Here is a 22,595-nt window from a genome sequence, read left to right on the forward strand (position 1 = left end):
TTTTCTCTTCCTTGTAGGCCATCTTTGGCAGCCAGACCCTACCTAACTCCAATTTATGGACAATAAATAATGGTGCAGCTTGCAGAATTTCAAGTGCCACAGCTAGTGGCCAGAAGCCAGCCGCTCTACCGCAAAAAGTGGTGCCAGCTCCAAGTTCTTCCTCCTCGCTGGTCCCCAAGCCCCCAGCCAATCACAAACAAGTCCTCAGGAAGATGACATCCCAGAAGGCCTCCAAGTAAGTTTTCCTTAATCTCCTGTTCAGTTTCTTCTGAGTCGTATCCATTCTGTGCTAAGAATACTCTTCGTTTACGAGGCCTTCAAAATAGTTGGTACTGTACAGAAGACAAGAACACCTGATGGGGACTGAAAGTTAACTCTGGTTCTCAGCCTGGGCTGAGAGTCAGCTGGGGAACTAGTGGACCATGCTGAAGTTTGGGCTGTGTACCCTGTGGGAGGGGCAGGTGCTGCTCTTAGGTTCTCTGGGGATTGTGACGAGCGCTGATGGCGGGGTTCAAGGTCACTGCCAGTGACTAAGTCTTCCAGCCTCTGGCAGGAGCTACCATCAGACAGTGCACTGGGTAACAGTGCTGAACCATGGGTTTGGAGAATGGAAAAGCAAACTTCTTCCTGGTGTGTTTTTTTCCTGGTCTTTCTAAAGAGTCAGATTTTTTTCAATTTCATCTAAAATTCTGTATGCCTTCCCCCTCTCTTCCCCGCCCCCCCCCCCCATACGCCTGTACTCGTTGTTCACTCTTAAGGATTTGAATGGGAAGACACTGGATTGGGATTTCATTGAGGGGGTTAGGAAGGGGCAGTTTGTGGTTGAAGGCCAAGAGCACAGTGAGAAGGAAGCTGTATGGCTCTTCAGCCTGGAAAAAGTAGAAGTGAGCCCTCAAGGGTGTAGCTCCGGAGCCAGACTGCCTGTACTCACACCCTCATGCACTAACTGTTTACTAACTGAAGACCTTTGGTCGGTTGCAAGTTACTTAATCAGTTAGCCTCAGTCTCCTCATTTGTGATGCGGAGATAATAAAGAGGATCTGCTTCACAGAATGTTGATAAATACTAGCAGAGTTAATACATGTAATGCTTTGCATGTAGAACATCTAGAACAAGACCTAGTACACAGAGGAACTCAGTGAGCCTTAATTACCATCATAAACATTCTAGAATCATGCTCTCTTCCTCGGGTTCAGGAAGCCCTCAGGTAGGAGAATCAGCGAGCCGGATGTGCATGTTGAATTTGCCCGTAGGCGCCTTGTTTGTGGATCCTCTGAGTATTGCCAGTACCCTGAGCTGGCCCGTGGTGGCCCATTGGGGCCGGCTCGTCTGCTGGTAGGGAGGGGGCCTTGTCAGCAGGCAGCAGGACCATTTGCCGCCCTGAACTCAGTGCTGGCAGGAGAACTCTTCAGCCTTTTGAGATGAAATTGCGGCTCTATGGACAAACTTTGCTGCATTTTTGTGGTTTCTTCTCTCTGACAGGCAGGAGTGTGGGAAAACCGGAAACAGCTCAGCACCAAAAATGCACAGAAGGGGGGAAAAAAGCAAGATTTCTTCAGAATTTAAGAAATATAATCCAAGTATCAAAAGGCATGCTGTAAGGCGTTGTTCCAGGAAATAGTTTCCAATTTGCCTTTAAAATTCTAGCACAAGTCTCTGAAGCTAAGTAAGTTAGTACTAATGGAGACCTTGACGTTCCTTCACTTACGTGTATAATGTACAGTGTCGTGGGGAGCCCCACTGTCTTTAATAGTCTTCTGACTTTTAGGAAAAGGAATGGCATTGTTCTTATTTGACCTGACCCAATGAAAAGTTCCCTCTAAGAAGTATTCAGATAAAGGTTTTTTTTTCCTTTAACTAACCTTTTTATTTTATAATAATTTTAGATTTACAGAAAAATTGTAAAGACAGAACACATAAAGATAGAAACACCCCATTTTCCCCATTGTTAACATCATTTATCGCCATGGTGCATTTGAAGAAGGTACCATCCTGAGAAACTGTCATTGATACGTTATTAAGAACTAAACTCCATACTTTATTTGGATTGATGAAGTTATTATTACTATTTTTTAACATTTATTCATTTTTGAGAGTCAGAGAGATACCTAGCGCGAGCAGTAGAGGAGCAGAGAGAGAGAGAAGGGGGCACAGAATCCAAAGCAGGCTCCAGGCTCTGAGATGTCAGCACAGAGCCCGACGTGAGGCTCAACCCATGAACTCTGAGATCATGACCTGAGCCAAAGTCGGACGCTTAACCGACTGAGCCACCCAGGTGCCCCTTGATGAAGTTATTTTTAATCTGGAGAAACCTTTCACAGATCCTTGAGTATCAGTCGATATATTCTTATGTTCTAAAGTAATTCATGTTCCTAGCCAGCCTAGCAAGTTACTTAACGTCTATGTGACTTTGTTTCCTATTTAAAATGGGAGTAATAATAGTACTTGCCTCATGGGGTTATCAAGAGGAACAAATGAATTAATGTCAAGCACAAATATCATGCCTGGTATATAATGTATGCTAAATAAGTGTTAGGTGTTATACTGTTACCATTTAGGTTAATACTGGGATGTCATTTCAGGAAATTTTCATATAACTTTTTACTTTCGTCTTGCAAGATATGTTGCTTCATTTGCTAGGAGCTCATTTTGGCCTTTATTCTGGCTCCGTTCAGATTAATCAGGAACCATCAGTTATGAGTGGTGATACTGAGTCACACTCGGGAATGCCATAGTTGCCCCAAGAGACACAACTAATGAGAAGTTGTAATGAGCTTTTGACTGCGCCAAGCCCTGTGTTTTGGGGTTGAACTTCAAACTTCTAGCACAGAAGTTGGCATTGGACAAATATAGAAGCAATTTCCAAGAGCATCAAAGTTTCCACATCCTAGAGGGTTGAGTTTAGAGAACAATAGAACATAAAAGATGGAATGTCGTTTGGAGTTGGTGCAAAGGGAGTTGAGAATCAGAACAGTGGGGTCCTATTTCTTTATGATAATACTCAAGTCACTTTCCCTCTAAAGGTTTCAGTTTCCCATCTGTAAAACAAAACCACTGTCCCCACTGAATAATTAACCAAAATAACTGGTTTTCTGTCTATTCCATTGAAAGCTTTTTATGAGCACATTTCTTTTTTAATCTTGTTGCTTTACAGCCATTTCCTCATCCCCTCTTGGCCCACAAGTTCTTTGTTATAGTCCTCAAATTCATATATTTATATTTCCTTTAGCTAAATCTCATTTGTCAATTCTGTGGAGAGGAAGATTTAGATTTTTTTTTTTTTTTACCCTTTCCATAGTGCCAATAGCCTTTCTTGATTTTCCTCTCTAGTGTTTGCAACACTTCATAATTTAGTACCCACTTCAGATCCTCCTTTTAAAACTATTTGTGGTATTTCTTCCAAACAGTCAGCTGAACTAAGAGGAATGACAGCCTAGGAACAACTACGTGCATATGAACTGTGTCTTCCTTGTAAATGACCTTTTCCTCAGAGCCAGACTCATACTCTCCAGGAACATGGAGAAAGAAACCTAAGGAGATTAAAATTTGCCAGGGTCATGGGCAAAACTCACAGACTAGAGATAACTTCGGAAGGGCAGAGTCAAAGCTGTTGTACCTGGGGCTTCTCTGAAGAAAAAAACTACGAAAGAAACACCAGGCTTAACTAAAGTGCTTTTCTTTCAGTAGCTGAGATTACCTTTCCTTGCCTAGGTTTTAGGATATTCTACAGCAGGGTGACCTCAGTGGCAATTGAAGGTAACTGCTTGTTCTGTGTCAGCACCCAGGACAGTGGTGTTTGTTAATGGCTACTGGGCATTAGGAAGGGAGGAGAGAGGCCAGGAGCCCAGCAGTGTGGACAGACCAGTACCAGTTCGTGTGACCTGAGCATGTGTGATATTAGCAATACGATGAAAGATGCTCAGAGATTAACATCAGACACATATAAAAATAAGGGTCAGGTTTAAAAAATATGCTATATCTTTTTTTTTATTGTTGAATATTTACTTTAAATATTTATTGTAGTCATTGGGTTTTTTTGGTTCTGTTTTTGTTTTTTGTAATTTACTTCCAAGTTAGTTAACATATAGTGCAATAATGATTTCAGGAGTAAAATCCAGCGATTCATCCCCTACATATAACACCTAGTGCTCATCCCAGTAAGTGTCCTTCCTAATGCCCCTTGCCCATTTAGCCCGTCCCCCCACCCACAACTCCTCCAGCGACCCTCAGTTTGTCCTCTGTACTTAAGAGTCTCTTATGTTTTTCTCCCTCCCTATTTTTTATATGATTTTTGCTTCCCTTCCTTTATGCTTATCTGTTTTGTATCTTAAATTCCACATATGAGTGAAGTCTTATGATATTTGTCTTTCTCTGACTAACTTACTTCACTTAGTGTAATACACTCTAGTTCCATCCATGTTGTTGCAAATGGCAAGATTTCATTCTTTTTGATTGCCGAGCAATATTCCATTGTATGTATGTATGTATGTATGTATATATACATATGGATAAAGTATGTATGTATGTATATACACATATGTATATATACAATGGATAAAGAATATGTATATATATATATATATACATATTCTTTATCCATTCGTCTGTCAATGGACATTGGACTCTTTCCATACTTTGGCTATCATTGATAGCATTGGTGTAAATATTGGGATGCATGTGCCCCTTCAAAACACCACACCTACATCCTTTGGATAAATACCTAGCAGTGCAATTGCTGGGTAATAGGGTAGTTCTATCTTCAATTTTGGGGGGAACCTCCATACTGTTTTCTAGACTGGCTGCTCCAGTTTGCATTCCCACCAGCAGTGCAAAAGGGTTCCTCTTTGTCCGCATCCTCGCCAACATCTGTTGTTGCCTGAGTTGTTAATTTTAGCCATTCTGACAGGTGTGAGATGGTATATCATTGTGGTTTTGATTTGTATTTCCCTGATGATGGGTGATGTTGAGCATGTTTTCATGTATCTGTTAGCCATCTGGATGTCTTCTTTAGAAAAGTGTCTATTCATGTCTTTTGCCCATTTCTTCACTGGATTATTTGCTGTATCTTTTTAACATATGAGTCATTAACATGAGGCAAAGTGATGAGCAGTTATAATGGTCCAAAAATAGGTTCTTGATGTGAGGATACAAGATGTCGTGTCTTCTATCAGCCTTTTAGCCTTTTTACTTATGCATAGTTTCAAGAAATATGATTGAATCTGTGGCGTTCCCATCCTTAAATACAGGATTTTCTAAATTATGCATTTCCAAAATATATAATGATAGGCTTTTAGTGCTGAAAGATATAAGATTGCAGGCATAGTGCAAGGCTATGAGTGTAGCAAGGCACACAGCTAGTCAGTGGCAGAGCTAAAGCCGAATCTGTGTCACCTACTGTGCGCCAACCACAGACTCTTCCCAGTAGACCACCGATTTGAAAGACCCCCACCAACCCATTCACATCCATTCTGTACAGCAAATGACAGGTTAATCGTCCTAAAAAATTGCCTGTGGGAGAATGCAAAGTAAGCACTTAGGAGCTCACTCCCCTCCCTTTCCACACCAATTTTACCACTTAAGTGACCACTGAAATACTCAAAAGGAGGAAGAATTATTACCACTCTCATACTAAAGTGTGGAGAGAATTTGTGCTAAATGTAGCATGAAAAGGATTGAATTGAAGAACACTACTAGAGGCTTTTATATACTCTCTTCCTTATGAGAGTGAAGTCTAGGAAATGGGTGAGAGGCTTGGAACCCACTCGTAACACCCTTCACTCTAAGGGGCAGGGCCTGGAAGTGGGAGAAGGGAGGGCTAGTCAAGGAGCCTGCCACTTAGACTCTTTCCTCCATAAGCCCTCAGCATGTGGACCTCAATAGTGGCATTAGGAGATCTTAGGGTTTGCTTTTGGCATGGATGATGACATCAGTCAAAGAACTGGGTCCTTGTAACCACACCTAACCAGAAGTTGCCACTGGTGTGTGTGTGGTCCAGTGGGGAGGAGAAGTACATGAGAGTCATGGAATGATGGGCCTTCCCTTGGTGATTCATACTTGGGTAATTTAAATTAGAATCTTACTTCTCATCCCTGCCACTGGGATATTAAAATGGTTGTTAAAATGGGACTCTAACTGCTGGATATTTCCCTCCTCTCAATTTTCTTTATTATCTGCATAGGAAAATCCCTTTTTAAAAGATTTGGGTAGGATCTTATGGATTTTGTAGAATCCGTATCAGTTCTTCCATGATCATGAGCCTTTAATGGCAAAGTTAGACTTTCCTCTCGGAGGGTGAGCAAATATTTAAAAATCTTGGGGCCTGTAGCTTAAAAGAAAGCTCCATGGAGAAGATTTAGGGGAGCTGTCAACCCCTGAAATCCATTAAAGCAAGCAAGAAAACAACATTTTAGAAAATCCCTAATGTGTATTCTTGACAAAAGTTAAGCATAGAGTGCATTGATGTGTAGAGCTTCAAAAAGCTATCTCATGTAGAGAGCAAGCAGTCTGTGGTCAGGGAGGATATGAGAAATACCTAAGTGAAAAATTGGGTTAACCACAGTGAATTGGGCACTGTAGAAAACTTAATTAGTAAAATAGAGGACAGATTTCAAAAATTCTTTCAAAATTCTGAGGAAAAGTATACAAAGGTAAAAATATTGAGATAAAAGGTAGATTCCACCTAAAATAACAAATTCCAGAAAGAGAAGTAATAGTCATTATTATAGGCAAATAGACCCAACATAAGGGCATGAGGATTTTGAACAACATAATTGTGAGATTAAATTAATAGGTACACAGTTTTGTGCCCTGCAGAGCTCCCATGGAATATTCTTCAAAACTAGAACAGGGGTACCTAGGTGGCTCAGTTGGTTGGGTGTGTGGCTTCTGCTCACCTCATGATCTTGCAGTTCCTAAATTCGAGCCCCACATCGGGCTCTGTGCTGACAGCTCAGAGCCTGGAGCCTGCTTCGGATTCTGTCACCCCTTGCCCCCATCTGCCCTTTCCCGGCTCGCACTCTGTCTCTCCCTTTCAAAAATAAGTAAACATTAAACAATATATTTAAAAAACTGGAACATTTCAACTGAATCCTCAAAGAATAGAAGCATACAGACCTCATTCTCAGACTACTTTGCAATAAAATGAGATATTAGAATAAAAGTCTATACAAAATGCCCAAATAATTTTGGAGTTTTTATTTTTTAATGTTTATTTATTGTGAGAGAGAGAGAGAGAGAGAATGAGAGAATCCCAAGCAGGCTCCATGCTCAGCTCAGAGCCTGGTATGGTGCTCAAACCCACAAACCTTGATGTCATGACCTGAGCCGAGATCAAGAGTTGGACGCTTAACTGACTGAGCCACCTAGGCATCCCTAAAGCTGAAATATTTTTTAAAATAATGAAAAGAAGCATATATATCAAAACTTAAAGTTGAAATGTAACCAAAGATGTACTCAAAGGTAAATTCGTAATCTTAGTTATTTTCATTGTTATAATGTAGGAAGATTGAAAAGAAATTAACGAAGACACAAATGGCAGATTGGCTTCAACTGATATACTAGCTTTGGCTGATTACCGAGAGTGTTTTGTTGACAAGAGTTATGAGCACTTCTCTGAGCCTGGCAAGAAAGAGTGCTCTGATAGATTAGTAATGTCTGCCGCAGGTAGGGAGGATGAGTGGTTAATGTGCACACCACATATTTGTCATACCTGAACTAAGCTTCCATCTTTTAGGGTCAATAAAACAAAGCTAATAAAAAAAAATCAAAGGAAATCAAGAAGAAAACCAATATAAAGTCAAAAGCAGCAAAAAAGTTATATTCAAAACCTTATTTAGTTTGGGGTAAAATAACCCCTTATTTAGTTTGGGATAAAATAAACATAGCTCTGCCAGACAAAGAAGAGAATCAAAAATAAGAAAAATGTTTTAAAAGTAGATATAGGGGAGACTGAAAATTATGAGAACCCTGCATAATTATGTGCTACTAAATTTTAAAACTGAATGAAAGGTAATATTTTCAAAAATATGAACTATCGAGATTGGTTCTTGACTAAAAAGAACACCCAAGTAGAACAGGGTAGCAATCTTAAACTATCCAAATTGGTTCTTAAAGAAATGGGGTACATGAGTAGGCCTAGGAAACAATTTTAAAATATCATCTCTAAAATAGTTCTTTGAACCTTTTTTCCAAAATCTTTGGAGGCTTCCAGGTGGCTACATGTAAAGTTGAGAGTCCTTAGTCTGACAGGACAGCCTTCTGCAAAATGTCCTCTATCCTGTCTGCAGCCTTTTCTATACAGTCTTACAGTGTGCTCCACACACGTGCTTCCATATAGTGTTCCTACATGCTCATGTTATCCCCTCTTCCTCATGCCCTTTGCCCTCTTGAATCTAAGTCCTGTGTTTTATTCGAGATGAGGTTTTAATTTATCACCTTGATGCAGCTTTGCCAAGAGCTTCAGCTAACTCTACCATCTACTTCCTTGTCTAATTTTCCTTTTTATATGTGTTCTTCTCATAAGCCTCTAGGGACAGATATCTTGTCTTTACCCTTTTATCACATATGTACTGAATGTCCATTATGCCGGGCATTGCTCTAAGTATTGGTAATAACACCAGTGGACAGAACAGACACAAGCCCGGTTTTCATGAAGTTTATCTTTAAGAGCGGAGAGAGAAATGTATTCCCTGGCCCCTGATCTAGCTTATATTCATGACAAGGTCACAGGAGATGGTGGTAGAGGAGACAGTGGTAAAGACAGAGATGTGCTAGAGACGGTGGTTGGGGTGGTGGTGGTGACATGGTTTGCATATCAAGGTGTATGTGTCAGGGATGACCAAATAGCAATTATCCCATCATTACTTATTTATACTGCATAGAGTAGAGTAGAGCAGTAAAGCCCAATTGCTAACAGCCCAGGATTTCATATTAGATTTGAATCCATCTAATCCATCCGCCTTCATTTAATTGACTGTTATTTGGAGCTATCTCTAAGTCTCTGTTTCATTATCTGTACAATATTACCTACGTTGAGGAATTGTTCTTAGGATTAAATGAGATCAGGTATTTTCCCGACATATATCAAGTGTCCAGTGTGTGTGCGCTGGTGCAGTTATAATTTCTGCTGCCACCACTGTGCCCTATTAAAAGAAATTGCATTCTTGTTGTTAGTAAGCTGATACTCGTAAGTATGATTTGGCTCTATCTGGCAAGGCTATGGAAATTCAAATACATTCTGAGATCCTGAATGCTAATAATGCTAATGACTATTGAAGGCAAGGGCTTAGCTTCAAATAAAACAAAAGATTAGATTTGGACACACTGACTCCCAGTCAAGTTGTCTCCATAAGTTCACACTTAATACTCTCCTTCTGCTTCAAATACACTGCAGTGATAAAAACCACCAAAAGGACCTAGCTGACCTTCAGAACGAGGGAAGCCTCTCCTTGGCTCCCAAATGTGCAGAAATAACAGGATCAGTGAATGAGGCTGAAACACCAAACTCTCTGAATTCTGCTTTGGGAATAGGCAGTGACAGCCCAGAGTTCAGCCCCTGTGGCATGTTGGGGCCTAAAAGTACCCTCCCTACCCAAGAGGAAAGACGAAGAAGCCAGTAATTTTTCAGCTGGGGACGATGTAGCCCCAGAAGACATCTGGCAATGCCTGGAGTAATTTTTGATTACCGTAGCTGGGCAGGGGCAAGGGGTTTCAATTGGCATCTAATGAATCGAGTGTAGGGATGCTGGTAAACGTCCTGAAAAGCACCTGATAGTTCCCCACAACAAAGAATTATCCAGCCCAAAATGTCAGTAGCACCAAGGTACTATTGGAATGCAGTGGGCTCTCCTAATGGGAGACTGATGAAACTGACATGGACCCATTGCCTGAGGCCACATCTTTATATGAGGCTGTGGGCCTACAAAGTCAGGAGGATAATGACACACCCTTGCACCAGCTCATGTTTCAGAACTCACCTGGATTTCTAAATATGACTGAGGCAAGAGCACTGAAATACCACTGGAAAGTCTGGTTCTGGACTAGGGTGATGGGCCCTAGGTGGAAGCAGTTATAAAACCTTCTGCCAGGGAGGGGTAGGCAAATACAGAGACAAGGGAGGAAATGATTCCTATTCGGAATGAGCCTACAAACTAAAGTTGCAAAACACATGAATAAATCTGAATCTAAGAAGGATTGCCAACAAAGCGGACAACTGGAACATGAATTCCTTAGAAATGAAATTAACATTTTTGAACAGCCAGACATGTTAGGTCTGGTATCTGGTAGGATTATCTTGTAACATGTGATTCTGATCAGAGTATCGGAAGGGAAACCTTGAGGAAGAGGTGGACAAGTTACACTTTAAGAAATAATAACTGAGACTTCTCTGGAATTGAAGAAATAAATGAGTCCTCGGCTAAAATATTCATCCCATGTACCAAAATAAATGCACATAGACATATCATAGTGAAACTGCAGAACACTGAGTATAAAGGGAAGAGTTACATGCTACTTGAGAGAAAATTCACAAAGGAACACAAAATCCCACATTCTTCTTTTAGAAATAGTAGGTGGCAGAAAACAAGAGCTAACAGCTTCAGAATGTTGTGGTGAAGAAATTTTCAGTCTAGAATTTTATACACAGCTAAACTGTCATTCAAGAGAAAAGCCAAAATAAAAATAATTTTGAGATATTCAAAGTCTAAGAGTATACCACATGACCTTCACTGGAAGAACTAGCAAAGACTGGATAAGATAAAAGTGAACACAGAAGTGTTGGATAACATGAAGCAGTGAGGGCCAGACTTTTATTAAGTGATAATAAATGCTAATGACTGTAAACATAATTGTTGGTCTTTTAAAAATATAAAACATGTTTGGGACAACAAAGACAAGACTGAAGGCCAAGAGGATTCAGTGAATGGCAAAAATATAGCAGGTCTGTGTCAAGTTCTAAGGGCAAGACAGAAATGTTAAGGGAAAAAAGTAGAAAAAACAAACTAAATTTTACGCTTAGAAAAAAATAGCTAAATAATTGATATATACTCTGTAGCTTTCAAATCCACAGAAGGAAAGAGAAGAGAATGTAGAAACTTTTGAGTCCAGTGGAAGGCAGGAAAAGAAAAAAAGGCAAAGGAAAAGGATGGTAAGTGGAAAATAAAAACTAAGATAGTAGAAATATATCCAATTATATGAGTAATCACACTAAATGTTAACAGGATTATACTCTTCTATTAAAAGATAGATTATGAAATTGCATTTTTTAAAATAGGCTTCACATCCACTGTGGAGCCCAAAGTAGAACTTGAACTCACGACCATGAGGTCAAGACCTGAGCTGAGATCGAGTTGGACACTTAACCAACTGAGACACCCAGACACCCAGAAATTGTACTTTTTAACATGTTTGGTTGTAGCCTGCTTAAAAGAGAGATACCTACAGTAAAAGTTCACAGTGTGAAGGATTAGAAGAAGGTAAACCATGCAATACTAATTAGGGGCATGAGTATAGCAACAGAGAAAATAGAATTAAGCAAAAAGCATTCACTGGGATGAAGAAAAGCACTGGTACGCAGTTAACATAATAAATTCAAAATCTATAAATCAAATGCTGATAACAGTATAAAGAAATGTTGGAAAATTATCAATCATAGTGGGTGATTTATTTAAATCTGCTTCTATCAATAACTGATAGGTGCCTCATACAAATTTCTGAGGATTTGGACTATTTGAAATATAGAATAACAATTTGCTTTGATAAGTGGCTTTTCATGTTTTCTGACCACCACTTATAATATTAAAAAAAATACATTTTATAAATGCAATCTAGTAAAAATACCTAAATTATGTATATGAAATAAAAGTTTCACAAAATATTATTTCCTATTATTTGAAAAATGCCGATTGGGTCCCCTAAATTGATTTTGCAACCCCCTTACGAGCCACAGGTCATAGTCTAAAAAACATTAATAGCTCTGCATAGACTCCTGCATCCAGTAGGGAGAATATACATTCTCTTCGAGGATATGTTTACAAAAATTCAACACATACTGTCACAAATGAAGGCTCCACGCATTTCAAAAAATCTGTATCCATTTACACTCTTCAACAGCAAAAAACATTTTAATTAGGAAAAACCAAAAGGTAATGTTTAAAAAAGTCTCGTGTGTTTGGAAATTTAAAAAAATTCAGTACATAATACCCAGCTGTTAGGTTATCATAATGAAAATCATAAAACACTTAGAAGTGGATGGCTGTGGAAAATGCTACGTACCACACTTGTGGGATAGCCAAATCTGCACTCAAAAGTAAACCTGGAACTTTGAATTTATTAAAAAGACAAGAACGATTGAAAATAAGTGAGCTAATCATTTAACTTGAAAAACTATAAAAAGAACAAGAGCAAATTAATCAAAATCAAAATCAAGTAATAAAAACACAGAAATCACCTAGAACAGCCCAGCACGTGGGAGAACACGAGAGAACAGTGCCTTGAGCAGTGTTTGGCACATGGTAGATACTCATTAAATACTGGGTGAAGGAATGAATGAAACTGACAACAAATGGTAGACGGGGTCACATCTGGAAAGACTAATATGGTAAATTTAAAAAAGAGGAAAGACCCACATAGATCATACTAGGAATGAAAAGGAATAAAACAACAAATATAATGGATCGTGGGTTAGACAATGTGTAGTATATTTATAAAATGGAGACTTATGCACCACTACTGCACAAAAGTTGACTTCACAAAGTGCTTCTTGAGTTGGTCTTGTTTTCAGACCCAAATTAATAATGTTCTAATTGTTGTTTGCCAAGGATTAGTATATTAGCTTCTGTTTGTGAGATGCATACATAATCCCTGGACTGATGGATTAAAGGAGGAAGCACACATACACCTGCGTGCATGTAGGTTGTAAGGAACATTGTGAGATGTTTCATCTGTGAGTAAACATTTGCTAAGAAGACTCAAGAGTACATGTCCCTTTTGGAATTCAGTTCTATAACCTAACTTGTGCCTTGAGATTTCTTCTCTCCTTTGGGAGTTAAAAGAAGTTTGGTTGTCACCAAAGCTTTATAAAAATGAGCAAGTGCGGGGTTTCTTTTCAGGACCTTCACAGATGCCACCATGCCTGTCTGCCACAGCCCTGGCAAGGTCAGCATTTCGAGCTCTCCTCTTCCTGTGAAATCTTGAGCACTTTTCTTTTGTGGCTCCTTCCTTCTATAGAAAGGTCATCCCCGATGTGGTGGCATGAATCCAAGACAAACTTTCACTTAAACCATTGGAACAGAAACCTAGTACCTCTGTGTTAGAGATGTGGAAAGCCTTGAAAAGAACTCGAAGAGAAACAATATAGCACCAAACCACAGTCAATCTTGTGAAGTAATGAACAAAACAGATCTTAAAGAAAGGATATCACTTTCAGAAAAGTTTCCACTGATCAAAATAATGGGAAAAAAAGAACAGAGGAAACCACAAATAAAGGAAATAAAGATCCACGAAAAAGCACGTCCGAAGCCTTACCAGCAAAATGGATAGTAGGGATTTTGCTTATTATTACCCTCCTTGACTGGCAATGATATGTCATATAGGCTGGCTCTATGGTGTGCTCTTGACGCCAGTGGCATTCCTAGCCAGCTGTTTGATCGGCATTTATTTCCCAAGTAGAGACCAGTATTAGGAGACATCTTTCAATAATAAATGTAGGCACTATTTCAGCTTGTAGGGATACTATTTACTTGTAATGCATTCCCGAACAATGTCTTTGAGAGGCCCAGGAAGGCTGTTCTTCTTTACTCAGGGTAGAAATGGTGCCCATGTCAGGCCTTTTCTTGGACTTCAGGAAAAGGCAAGAGATCAAAGGAGTAAGTAGGAGTGGAGCAAGTGACTTGAATCCCGGGTTAGAAAGTAGACATTTAATACATAAGGAAACTCTTCGGGTACTAGCCATGAACACATCCCAAGGAAAGATCCTGCCTTCATTGAAAAAAGCATGTCATTATTAATGGAATTCTTCTAATTAGAATTCTTGGTTGCGACTAGCATGCTACTGTTCATGGCTACATCATATCTTGTTTCAGTTTTGACGTGGCTCTGGTAATCGGGAAGCCTGCCCTTTGGCAGCTTTTGATAATAACACGGTTCGTTGTGTGGAGAAGAGTCTGAACTAAGCCCATCACCGCAGTTGAGGTTGTAGAAAGCCTCAAACTCCCAACCCTGGGCTATATCTCCTGTTCTTCTGTCTTCTGGAACCTATACCACTTACAAGAAGAGCAGTTATGGAACACTATGGGACTGCATGGTCACATCTAGCACTCTCCTTGGTTTAAACTCTAACTTTTTTATGTTGTAAAATTAACGGCATCTCTCTTGTCCCATCTTTTCGGTATTCCTCACTGCAAAACTCGATACTTTTATAAGGCACTTTCCTGAGTTCATCTTTTGGTCTTCATATTCCATATGTTCCGTGATTGGAAAACAGCAGCTAACAGAGCTGCACCAAACACACATTTAGCTTTGCACATTCAGCTCTTCAGAGAGAAAGAGACTGTATGGTTTCAGTGGCGGCCAACTCCATGTGATGTTCTTCTTGGGGAGAGCTGGGAGACGCATCGTTCCTCCTGTCAGTCTCATTTCCCATGAGCCTCTTGTGTAGGACGGATATCCTCTGTGCCATGTGTAATTCTCGTGCTGAAAGACATGTGTTCTATGACAAGCCAGCTGCTTCATTTGGTGCACAGTTGAAGAAACAGTGGTTCGTTCTGATGCTGAAAAATGTGTATATTTGATTTATCGAGAGGTAGTGTGTCAATCTCAAATGAGACCTCTCTTCCTAAGGGAGTTTAAGAATAGTTGTGGCCATGAGATTTCTGCCTCATAGGCCGCCAATTAACTACCTTTTGACTTTAATAGCAAGTTGCCGTTAACTTCCAGGTTCTGAGTATGTTGTGGACATTCTCCTATTTAGCACCCAGATTCCATATTCAGTCAGAGTCACTGCATCACCCGACTTAATATTTCTGTACGTGGATAAGCTTATAGTGAATGCAAAGATGGTTAGCAATTCTAAGTAAAAATACCAATTCCAATAAAAGTTAATGTTTGTTTAGCCATTGATATAATACTAGATACCGTGCTAAGTTGTGCCTTACAGTCGCCATCTTCCTTAATCCTCAACAACCCTACGAGGTAGGTCGTGGTAACTTGATGTTAAAGGACAGTAACTGACTCAGACAAGCAGCTGACTATGTAAGGAGTTCCTAAAACACAGGCACTCCCAGGAAAGCTGCAAAGAATTATCGCAGAAGCAGATCAACAAGCGCCCTAAGTAAGCTGTGGTTCAAAAGTTCTCACTTAGGAGTGGGTTGACCAGAGGCTGGAATGTATTTTCCCAGGGAAATGATGCTTGCATGACAAAAGCGTATTTACCCACGATGTGCCTGAAGTAGTAATAACATAGACCCAAACCACTTTGTGTACCAGTGTTTTCATGGAAAAGTCCACTCTGAATTTCCTCTTGAATGGCTGTTGGACACGTTTCTCCACCGCGGGGGGAAATGGGGCGCCTGTGCTAGAAACAGTAGGCTCATTAGAAGTGTTCAAAGTTTGAGTCAGCGGTGGCTCCCAAGGCCCGTGATGGGAGTTGATGGAGAAGGCAGGGTGGAAGAGTGACAGGGGATGGACAGAGGGAGAGGAACAGGAGACAGCCCATGAAGGTGAATGGTGGGATAAGAATTCCAGAGAAGGGGGGAAAAGAGGAAAAGAATTTCAGGGAGGAGAAGAGAGGAGAAGGAGTTTAAGGATCCAGACTCACTAGTTCTAAACACCCAGGGACTCTGTTCTCCCTCGGGTAGCTCCTTGTTTGCTGCTTTTGTTTCTTCTACTGACTCTGGTATTTCGCCTGCCTGGTTCCCTTTTGCTGTTCTGCGCGATACTGAGACCAGCTTCGTGGCTTTTCTTGACGCGGCTGCCCCTAACCCAGGCAAATGGCCCTAAGGGTTTTTAACCTCTGTAGAGGAAAGAGCCCATCCTAGGTTCTAGAACTTTTCCTTTTTTGCTTGGACCTGGAAGAGCCAATATTAGCTAGAGATGCTTTGGGTAGTTCTTTGGGTCTATAAAGGGCTGAAATAAAATGGATAAGCATTCCCGATGTAGCTATTCAAGGTTGAGGCTTGTGGGACAAGGGAGAATTCCCTCTGTTCCTTTCTCTCCTGTTTGTCTCTACCATTCCCTTGTCCTCCAATGAAAGTGGAAAGGAGTGGGTGGGGCCGCGATCACAGCTTGCTGGAGGGGAAGGGGTCAAAGAGAGTGTGATCCTTGCATCACTGCTGGGGTGTGCTCTCCATCAGTGACAGGGGGTGGGGGGGGGGACCCCCTGGGCACCTAAGCATCTGCCAGAGTCTCCAAGTGCTCTTCGCATCACCTTCCCCTTTGCCCACTAGTCAGCGTTTTCCTCACTTCTCTGCTGATACAAGTCACTTGGACACCTGGGAGCTATAAAAAGCCTAGGTTCTCACACTTTATCCCAGACCCACTGAGTCAGAATCTCTAAGGGAAGGGCCTGGAGAGTTGTGTGATTAACAAGTGACCCCAGGTGGTTCCTGTCAAGGACATTTGACAAACACTGCTTGACCATCCCTCCATCTTGCTGGTCTTTAAAAGCTCCTCGGACATTCTAAACCCCTTTCTGCCTCAGGATCACTATACGTATATTCTATTTCTTCTCCACGAAAAGCTCTTTCCTGATCCCTACTCTTGACCAATAGCTACTTCTCCTAACTTCATGACTTTGCTGAAATACGACAGTTTCAGAAAGACCATCCTTGACCACCGGTGTCACATCTCAATGAGGTTCCCTTGTTTCATTCTCTTTTTTTTTTTTTTTTTTTTTTTTTTTTTAAATTTTTTTTTTAACGTTTATTTATTTTTGGGACAGAGAGAGACAGAGCATGAATGGGGGAGGGGCAGAGAGAGAGGGAGACACAGAATTGGAAACAGGCTCCAGGCTCTGAGCCATCAGCCCAGAGCCTGACACGGGGCTCGAACTCACGGACCGCGAGATCGTGACCTGGCTGAAGTCGGACGCTTAACCGACTGCGCCACCCAGGCGCCCCTCATTCTCTTTTTAAAAACACTTCGTGCTGTTTCTCCTTAGCATTTATCACATAGTTTGTCCCTTATGTCTTTGCCTAATGTCTGCCTCCTCACTAGTACCAAGCATGGAATACTTTTTGCATGGATGAATAAATGGACAAACAGTGCCAGGAGAAGTGTTCTAAAGGTTGGGTTGATTGCTGCTCAAGAAATAAAGAACCGAGCATATGAAACTTTTAGTCTTACAAAGTAAAATTTTTACACGTCAACTAAAATCAAGGTAGATGGGTCCAACAAGTAATTTGTATTTGTGTGGGGCAATGGATCAGATTATTTTTTAAAATATTTATTAGATACCTAATCTGTGCAAAGTGCAATATTAACAGCTATGGCTACAACAGTGAACGAGCCAATATAATCTCTGCCTTTACGGAGCTTGCTTTTTTAAAAGGATGACAGATATTAAGCAACCAGTTACACAATCCCGTAATTACAATTTTGGTAAATGCAATGAAAGAATTACAGATCTGTAAGAGCCTGTAGTGAGGAGATCCAGCATGGTCTGTAGGGCATCAAGCTAGTCATAGAATTTCTAAGGCATGTGGCTGGGGAACCTGTGCCCAAAGCATCCAATTTACTCTGTCCTGTCTCTTGTCAAAGTTGGCATGAGGGGGGGGTGCCTCTATATAATAGTTCCTCAACTTCAACACTATTTTTTTTTTAAGTTTATTTATTTTGAGAGAAAGAGAGAGAGAATCCCAAGCAGGCTCCACACTGTCTGCGTGGAGCTCGATGTGGGGCTTGAACTCATGAACCATGAGATCATGAGACCTGAGCCGAAATCAACAGTCGGACGCTTAACCGACAGAGCCACCCGGGTGCCCCTCAAATTCAGCACTATTGACATCTTGGGCTACAAAATCCTTTGGGGGCACCTCCCAGTGCACTTTAGGAGATATTTAGCACCATCCCTGGCCTCTACCCACCAGATGCCAGTAGACCTCGCTGTTGTGACATCAATGTGTCAACATTGCCAAACGTCCCTTGTGGAAGGGTGGGGGTGGGGACAAAGTCTGTCCCTCCTTTCTACCTCAGATGAGAACCGCTGGTCTACATGAACCTTGGTGTTTTGTTTGTTTTTTTTTTAATGCCTTTACTTATAATTTATCCAAGTCAATACTGGAAACTTCATTTATTCCTTCAGTGAAGAAATATTTGTTGAACGCTTATTAGGTGCCAGGCACTGGAGACACAGCAGTAGTCCAAGCCTGTGCTTTCTTGCAATTACCTTCCAGTGGAGAGAGATGTACAACAAACTTCAATATATGTAATATTTCAGAAGACGGGGTAGTTGGTCACAGGAGTCCTTTCTGCTAAGATGACATTTGTACCAAGTCTTGAAAGAAGCAAGGGAATGAGCCACATGACAGAGAACACCGAGAGCAAGAGGCAAAGCCATTGGAGGGCCTGCATTTGATCTAACCTTTCTATCTGCTGATCTAACCAAGCTGCTTGTGTTTCAGAGGGTCCACAGAAGGGCAGCTGAATGGACTCCAGAGCAGCCTTAACTCTGCAGCCTTTGTGCCCATCACCAGCTCCACAGGTTAGTGGACACACCAGCTCTTCCGCGGCCGGGACAACAGGGAGGGTGCTGGGCTGGGCATATTCTGTCTTCTGCCTCCGAAGAAACCTGCAGTTCAAAGAACGAGGAAGCATCCAGGCTTTTGAAGCATTGGCAAATGGGCACTTTAGGATGGAATGGTTTTCCAGAACTAGTTCAGGGTAGATGACATTCCTTGGTCTGGGAGAATGCTATCAGATTTGCAGCATTTAGGCTGGTATTTGACCGGTGTTTCACTGCTCATATCGTATTCCCACCAGTAGTGTCTCTCCCTAACTCTTCAGGACAATGGAGCTCTGGTCCTCGATCATAGTCCCTGTCATGCTAATGTAATGGCCTATTGATCCATTGCCAGGTGCTTACTGAGGTCTTTTTGAAACCTCTCATGTAGGTATCCACATCTAAGTCAGGCAGCATTGGTCCAGGCATAGTTTTCTGTGAGTACTAACTCGTAAGAATATACTGATAAGTAATCAGAAAACTAAAAGAAAATCACTTGGATTCAGTTCAACAAATACTTATTATTGAATACCTACTGTGGAGAGAATGAGATGTCAGCTGAGGGACATAAAGGGTGGACCAGGCCATCCCTCCTGTCAGGGAACTTACAGACTTAGGAAAAGAGGAAAGTCAGCAGGGAGCGGGGCTGCAGGGTGGGTAAGCGTCAGGTCCTGGGGATGCAGAGAATAACCATAGACGGTTGGCGGAACACCCGCTGTGCCCGGCACAGTTCTGAATGCCTCACATGTAACAACTCATTTGTCCACAAAACAGGCATATGATAGGAACTGTGTTCCCTGTTTTACAGCTGAAGAAATAAAGGCACAGATTATGAAACATATCTAACATCTCACAGCTAGTAAATGGTGGGGCAGTATTTGAACCCGAGCGACCTGGCCCAGGCTCTTAAGGGATTAGAGAGGGCTTTCTGGAGGAAGAAACATCTAGGCAGAGGGTTGAATGTTGACACGTCTGCTGGCAGGGGGGGGGGGGGGGGGGGGGGGGGGGAGCGCGGTGCGGGACTAAAGGAGTGCCAGGAAGAGGGAGCAATACTCCACAGTCGGGGGCGGGGTGAAAATGCCCCATGTTCTGGGAGCCCTCGTGTGTCACTGTGGCGGGGGACTAGGGCACGAGCAGGGAGCAGCAAGAGAGAGGTCACGGAGGTAGCAGGGCCGGTTTGCGAGCCCTGAGTGGGGAACTTGGTCCTGAGTGCAATAAGGAGCCGTCAGGGAGTCTAGAGCCAAGGGATGAGGGGTGTGCGTGTGACATAATACACCTTAACATGATGCCAGATCTCCAAGAAGCCTGGTTAGACTGTATCACAGGGAGAATTACGCACACCTCCGGCTTACTGTGGGGTTCAAGGAAGCCATATATAGAGAAAGGCTCTATAACCACACCCACATCAGGTAATAAGAGTATAAAGACTTTGTTCTCTGCTTAATATTTTAGAACCCGAATTCAAGAAATAGTTGATGGGTATCTACTCGCCCCTCCCCTCCCCCCAAAAAGAATTACTAGGATATGGTAGTTATTTTTAAGGAATGAACATTTCCCCCTGGAAGTGGCGCAGCCTGGGAAGTGGGTGGCCGGGAGAACTGTGCACTGTATTCACAGCTGAATATATCTGTCCACAAACTGCTGCAGCCAGAGAGGTTTGCAAAGCATAGGAGATCCAGGAAACCTGCCTACTGCTATTTGCAGGTCTAACTAATGCATTAAGTACAAAACTGAACGCTCTGCATAGACTCTGGCCAGGGAAGTTGGAAATTTGAGGGGCCAGGTGGGTCATCCTCTCAGCATCTCGCTTATGAATTAATATTTATTGACTGCTGAAGTTATGTGTTAGAGATTTTGTAACCATTGTAATGAACGCAGTGTCAGCCTAAAACCGCAGAACAAAGAGAAAAGTTGTATATTAGTTATATAAAGGTTGTATACTGTATATTGTATAATAGAATCCCCGGATTCTAGTATCTCCCTTTTCCCTCTGCTTCTACCTTAGGACGAGTGCATTATTTTTTTTCGCCTTGTTTAGGTAGCCAGCTGTTCACTGCTTTTATCTCCATTGACTCTGGACCTCTAAAGTGCCTTGAATTCGTTTCTAGTCTGTGATTTTCCTGGTGTTCCCGATCCTCAGTTAAAGAAACACTGATGAACTTGGTACACGAGTCTCAGGCATTTTCCACACTTCACAATAAACATTTTGCCTTAGCGGTATAATAGTAACTAACCCTGTTAGAGTTATTTATACAGCTCGTAAGTAACTACCTGGCACTTGAGTGTTTCAGCTACAAATCATGCGTTTTTCTGTATGACACATAGATTTAAAGGTGTTATTCTAGGGGTTCAGAAGGGTGTCCTATAAAAAGGTTAGGTAGCTATTAGAGACATTTTTCTTTAAACCCAGAAGAAGGGAGAGTAGCCCCTGTAATAAGTCAGTTGTATGGCTCTCAGAGATAGGAAGTTTGTGCCTCTATAGGAATCGCTACGCTGACTTTGAAAGGTATTTAGCCCCTGTCTGGTCCAGTTAACTCAGTTGGTTAAACATGGTATTATTGAGTCCACGAATATAGCAAAAGTCTGTTTCCTGGCCCCTTGACTCTTCTGCAGGTCTAGCCAACCAGGCCTTAAAGCTGTGTGACTTTGTTCCTTGGGCGCCTGACTGAGATACTGGTTCATCCCAGGGCTCTGTTGAAAAAAACTCAGAATCCTTCCCCACTGATGGTGACCTAGTGACAGTCTTTTAAGTGTGGATGTTAAATGAGGTAGTGGACATGAAAGCTGCTAGCAAAAGGTCTGGAATGCTCCATGAATGTGACTTTTTCCTTGACTTCCCTACCTCAGGCTATATATTCTGAGTTTGCTATGGGAGGCAAGACGTAGAGTCAGCAAATTTGGAAATTTGAGAAGGAAGCTAGAGCGAGGGCCTTTGGCTCAAAGCCAAAGCCATTGGCCTTCGTTCTTTATAACCATGGCGTTCTGGAGTTTAGAAGTGGTGATGGGGAACTAAAATAGCAGAGAGTTCCAGATTAGATAACTGGCATTTCTCTTATGCGGACTTCATAGCATAAACTACCATTCTTGCAGGGTCTGAGGCCATACCAGCTGCCCTCATCCCTGGCCCTAGCTTTTGCCTACGCCTCTTCTGTCCTGGAGCCCGGCCTCTATCTGCCCCCCCGCCCCAGTTTGTTTGTTTTGTTTTGTTTTGTTTAAAAAGCTCTTACTGGTCTGGAGCTGTTGGAAAGATTCTTTGAACACCAATACTGGATTTCATTTACAAGAAGTGAGCAACAGTGTCCTTGTTAAATATTTGCTATTTGGGGCCTTGATAAAACATACATTTTAGCTTTATCCTCCTTGTTTGCATGGGGCTGGGGCAGCAGCCCATCAGTGTGCCTCTGCCCACCCACCTCCCTGCCTCCCTGTAATACAAGACAAAGGAACTTACTTTAATAGAAAGTAAACCCAGCGGACCTTAAACTCTGAGGGTCTAGAAGTCACTTTAACTTTCAAGCGAAATGATTTGCTGGGCAATTCTCAGCGGAATGACCTCTTTTTATTATCAGATTCTTATTCTTTTCACCAAGCGTTATCTAGTTGTTATAGATCCTGGATGGATCTGGAATATAAGAAGTTAATAGTGAAAATGAATAAAGCTCTTAAGATGCTTGCCCTAGTGTCACACATCCTTTGTTACTCCCAAAACGTTCTTCTCTTCCCAGAGCCAGAGGGATAAGAATTTGGGTTTACGTACTCTTACGGTGTTAGAAAGCAAAGGGCACAGGTTTGGTGTTTGGCCGGAAATGGAGCATCAGCATCTGGGCAAACAGTGATCCTCTAAAGTCTAGTTTTGTTTTGTTTTCTTTTCTTTTCTTTTCTT

The 22,595-nt window shown here is 41.7% G+C and overlaps 1 protein-coding gene across 10 annotated transcripts in view; it reads left to right on the top strand.

The window, feature by feature from the left end:
• TTLL5 (tubulin tyrosine ligase like 5) overlaps nt 1-22,595 on the top strand; it is a 285,893-nt gene that overhangs the window by 217,037 nt on the left and 46,261 nt on the right. For 9 of the 10 annotated variants that reach the window (XM_043556671.1, XM_043556664.1, XM_043556663.1 and 6 more), the window contains 2 exons: nt 18-235; nt 18,615-18,694. In XM_043556671.1, the coding sequence (XP_043412606.1) occupies nt 18-235; nt 18,615-18,694 (298 nt within the window). The remainder of the gene's footprint in view (nt 1-17; nt 236-18,614; nt 18,695-22,595) is intronic. The other variant, XM_043556672.1, reaches the window with a different exon arrangement.

This window comes from Prionailurus bengalensis, chromosome B3 (genome assembly GCF_016509475.1).
Source record: "Prionailurus bengalensis isolate Pbe53 chromosome B3, Fcat_Pben_1.1_paternal_pri, whole genome shotgun sequence".
In the NCBI taxonomy this organism is placed as follows: domain Eukaryota; kingdom Metazoa; phylum Chordata; class Mammalia; order Carnivora; family Felidae; genus Prionailurus; species Prionailurus bengalensis.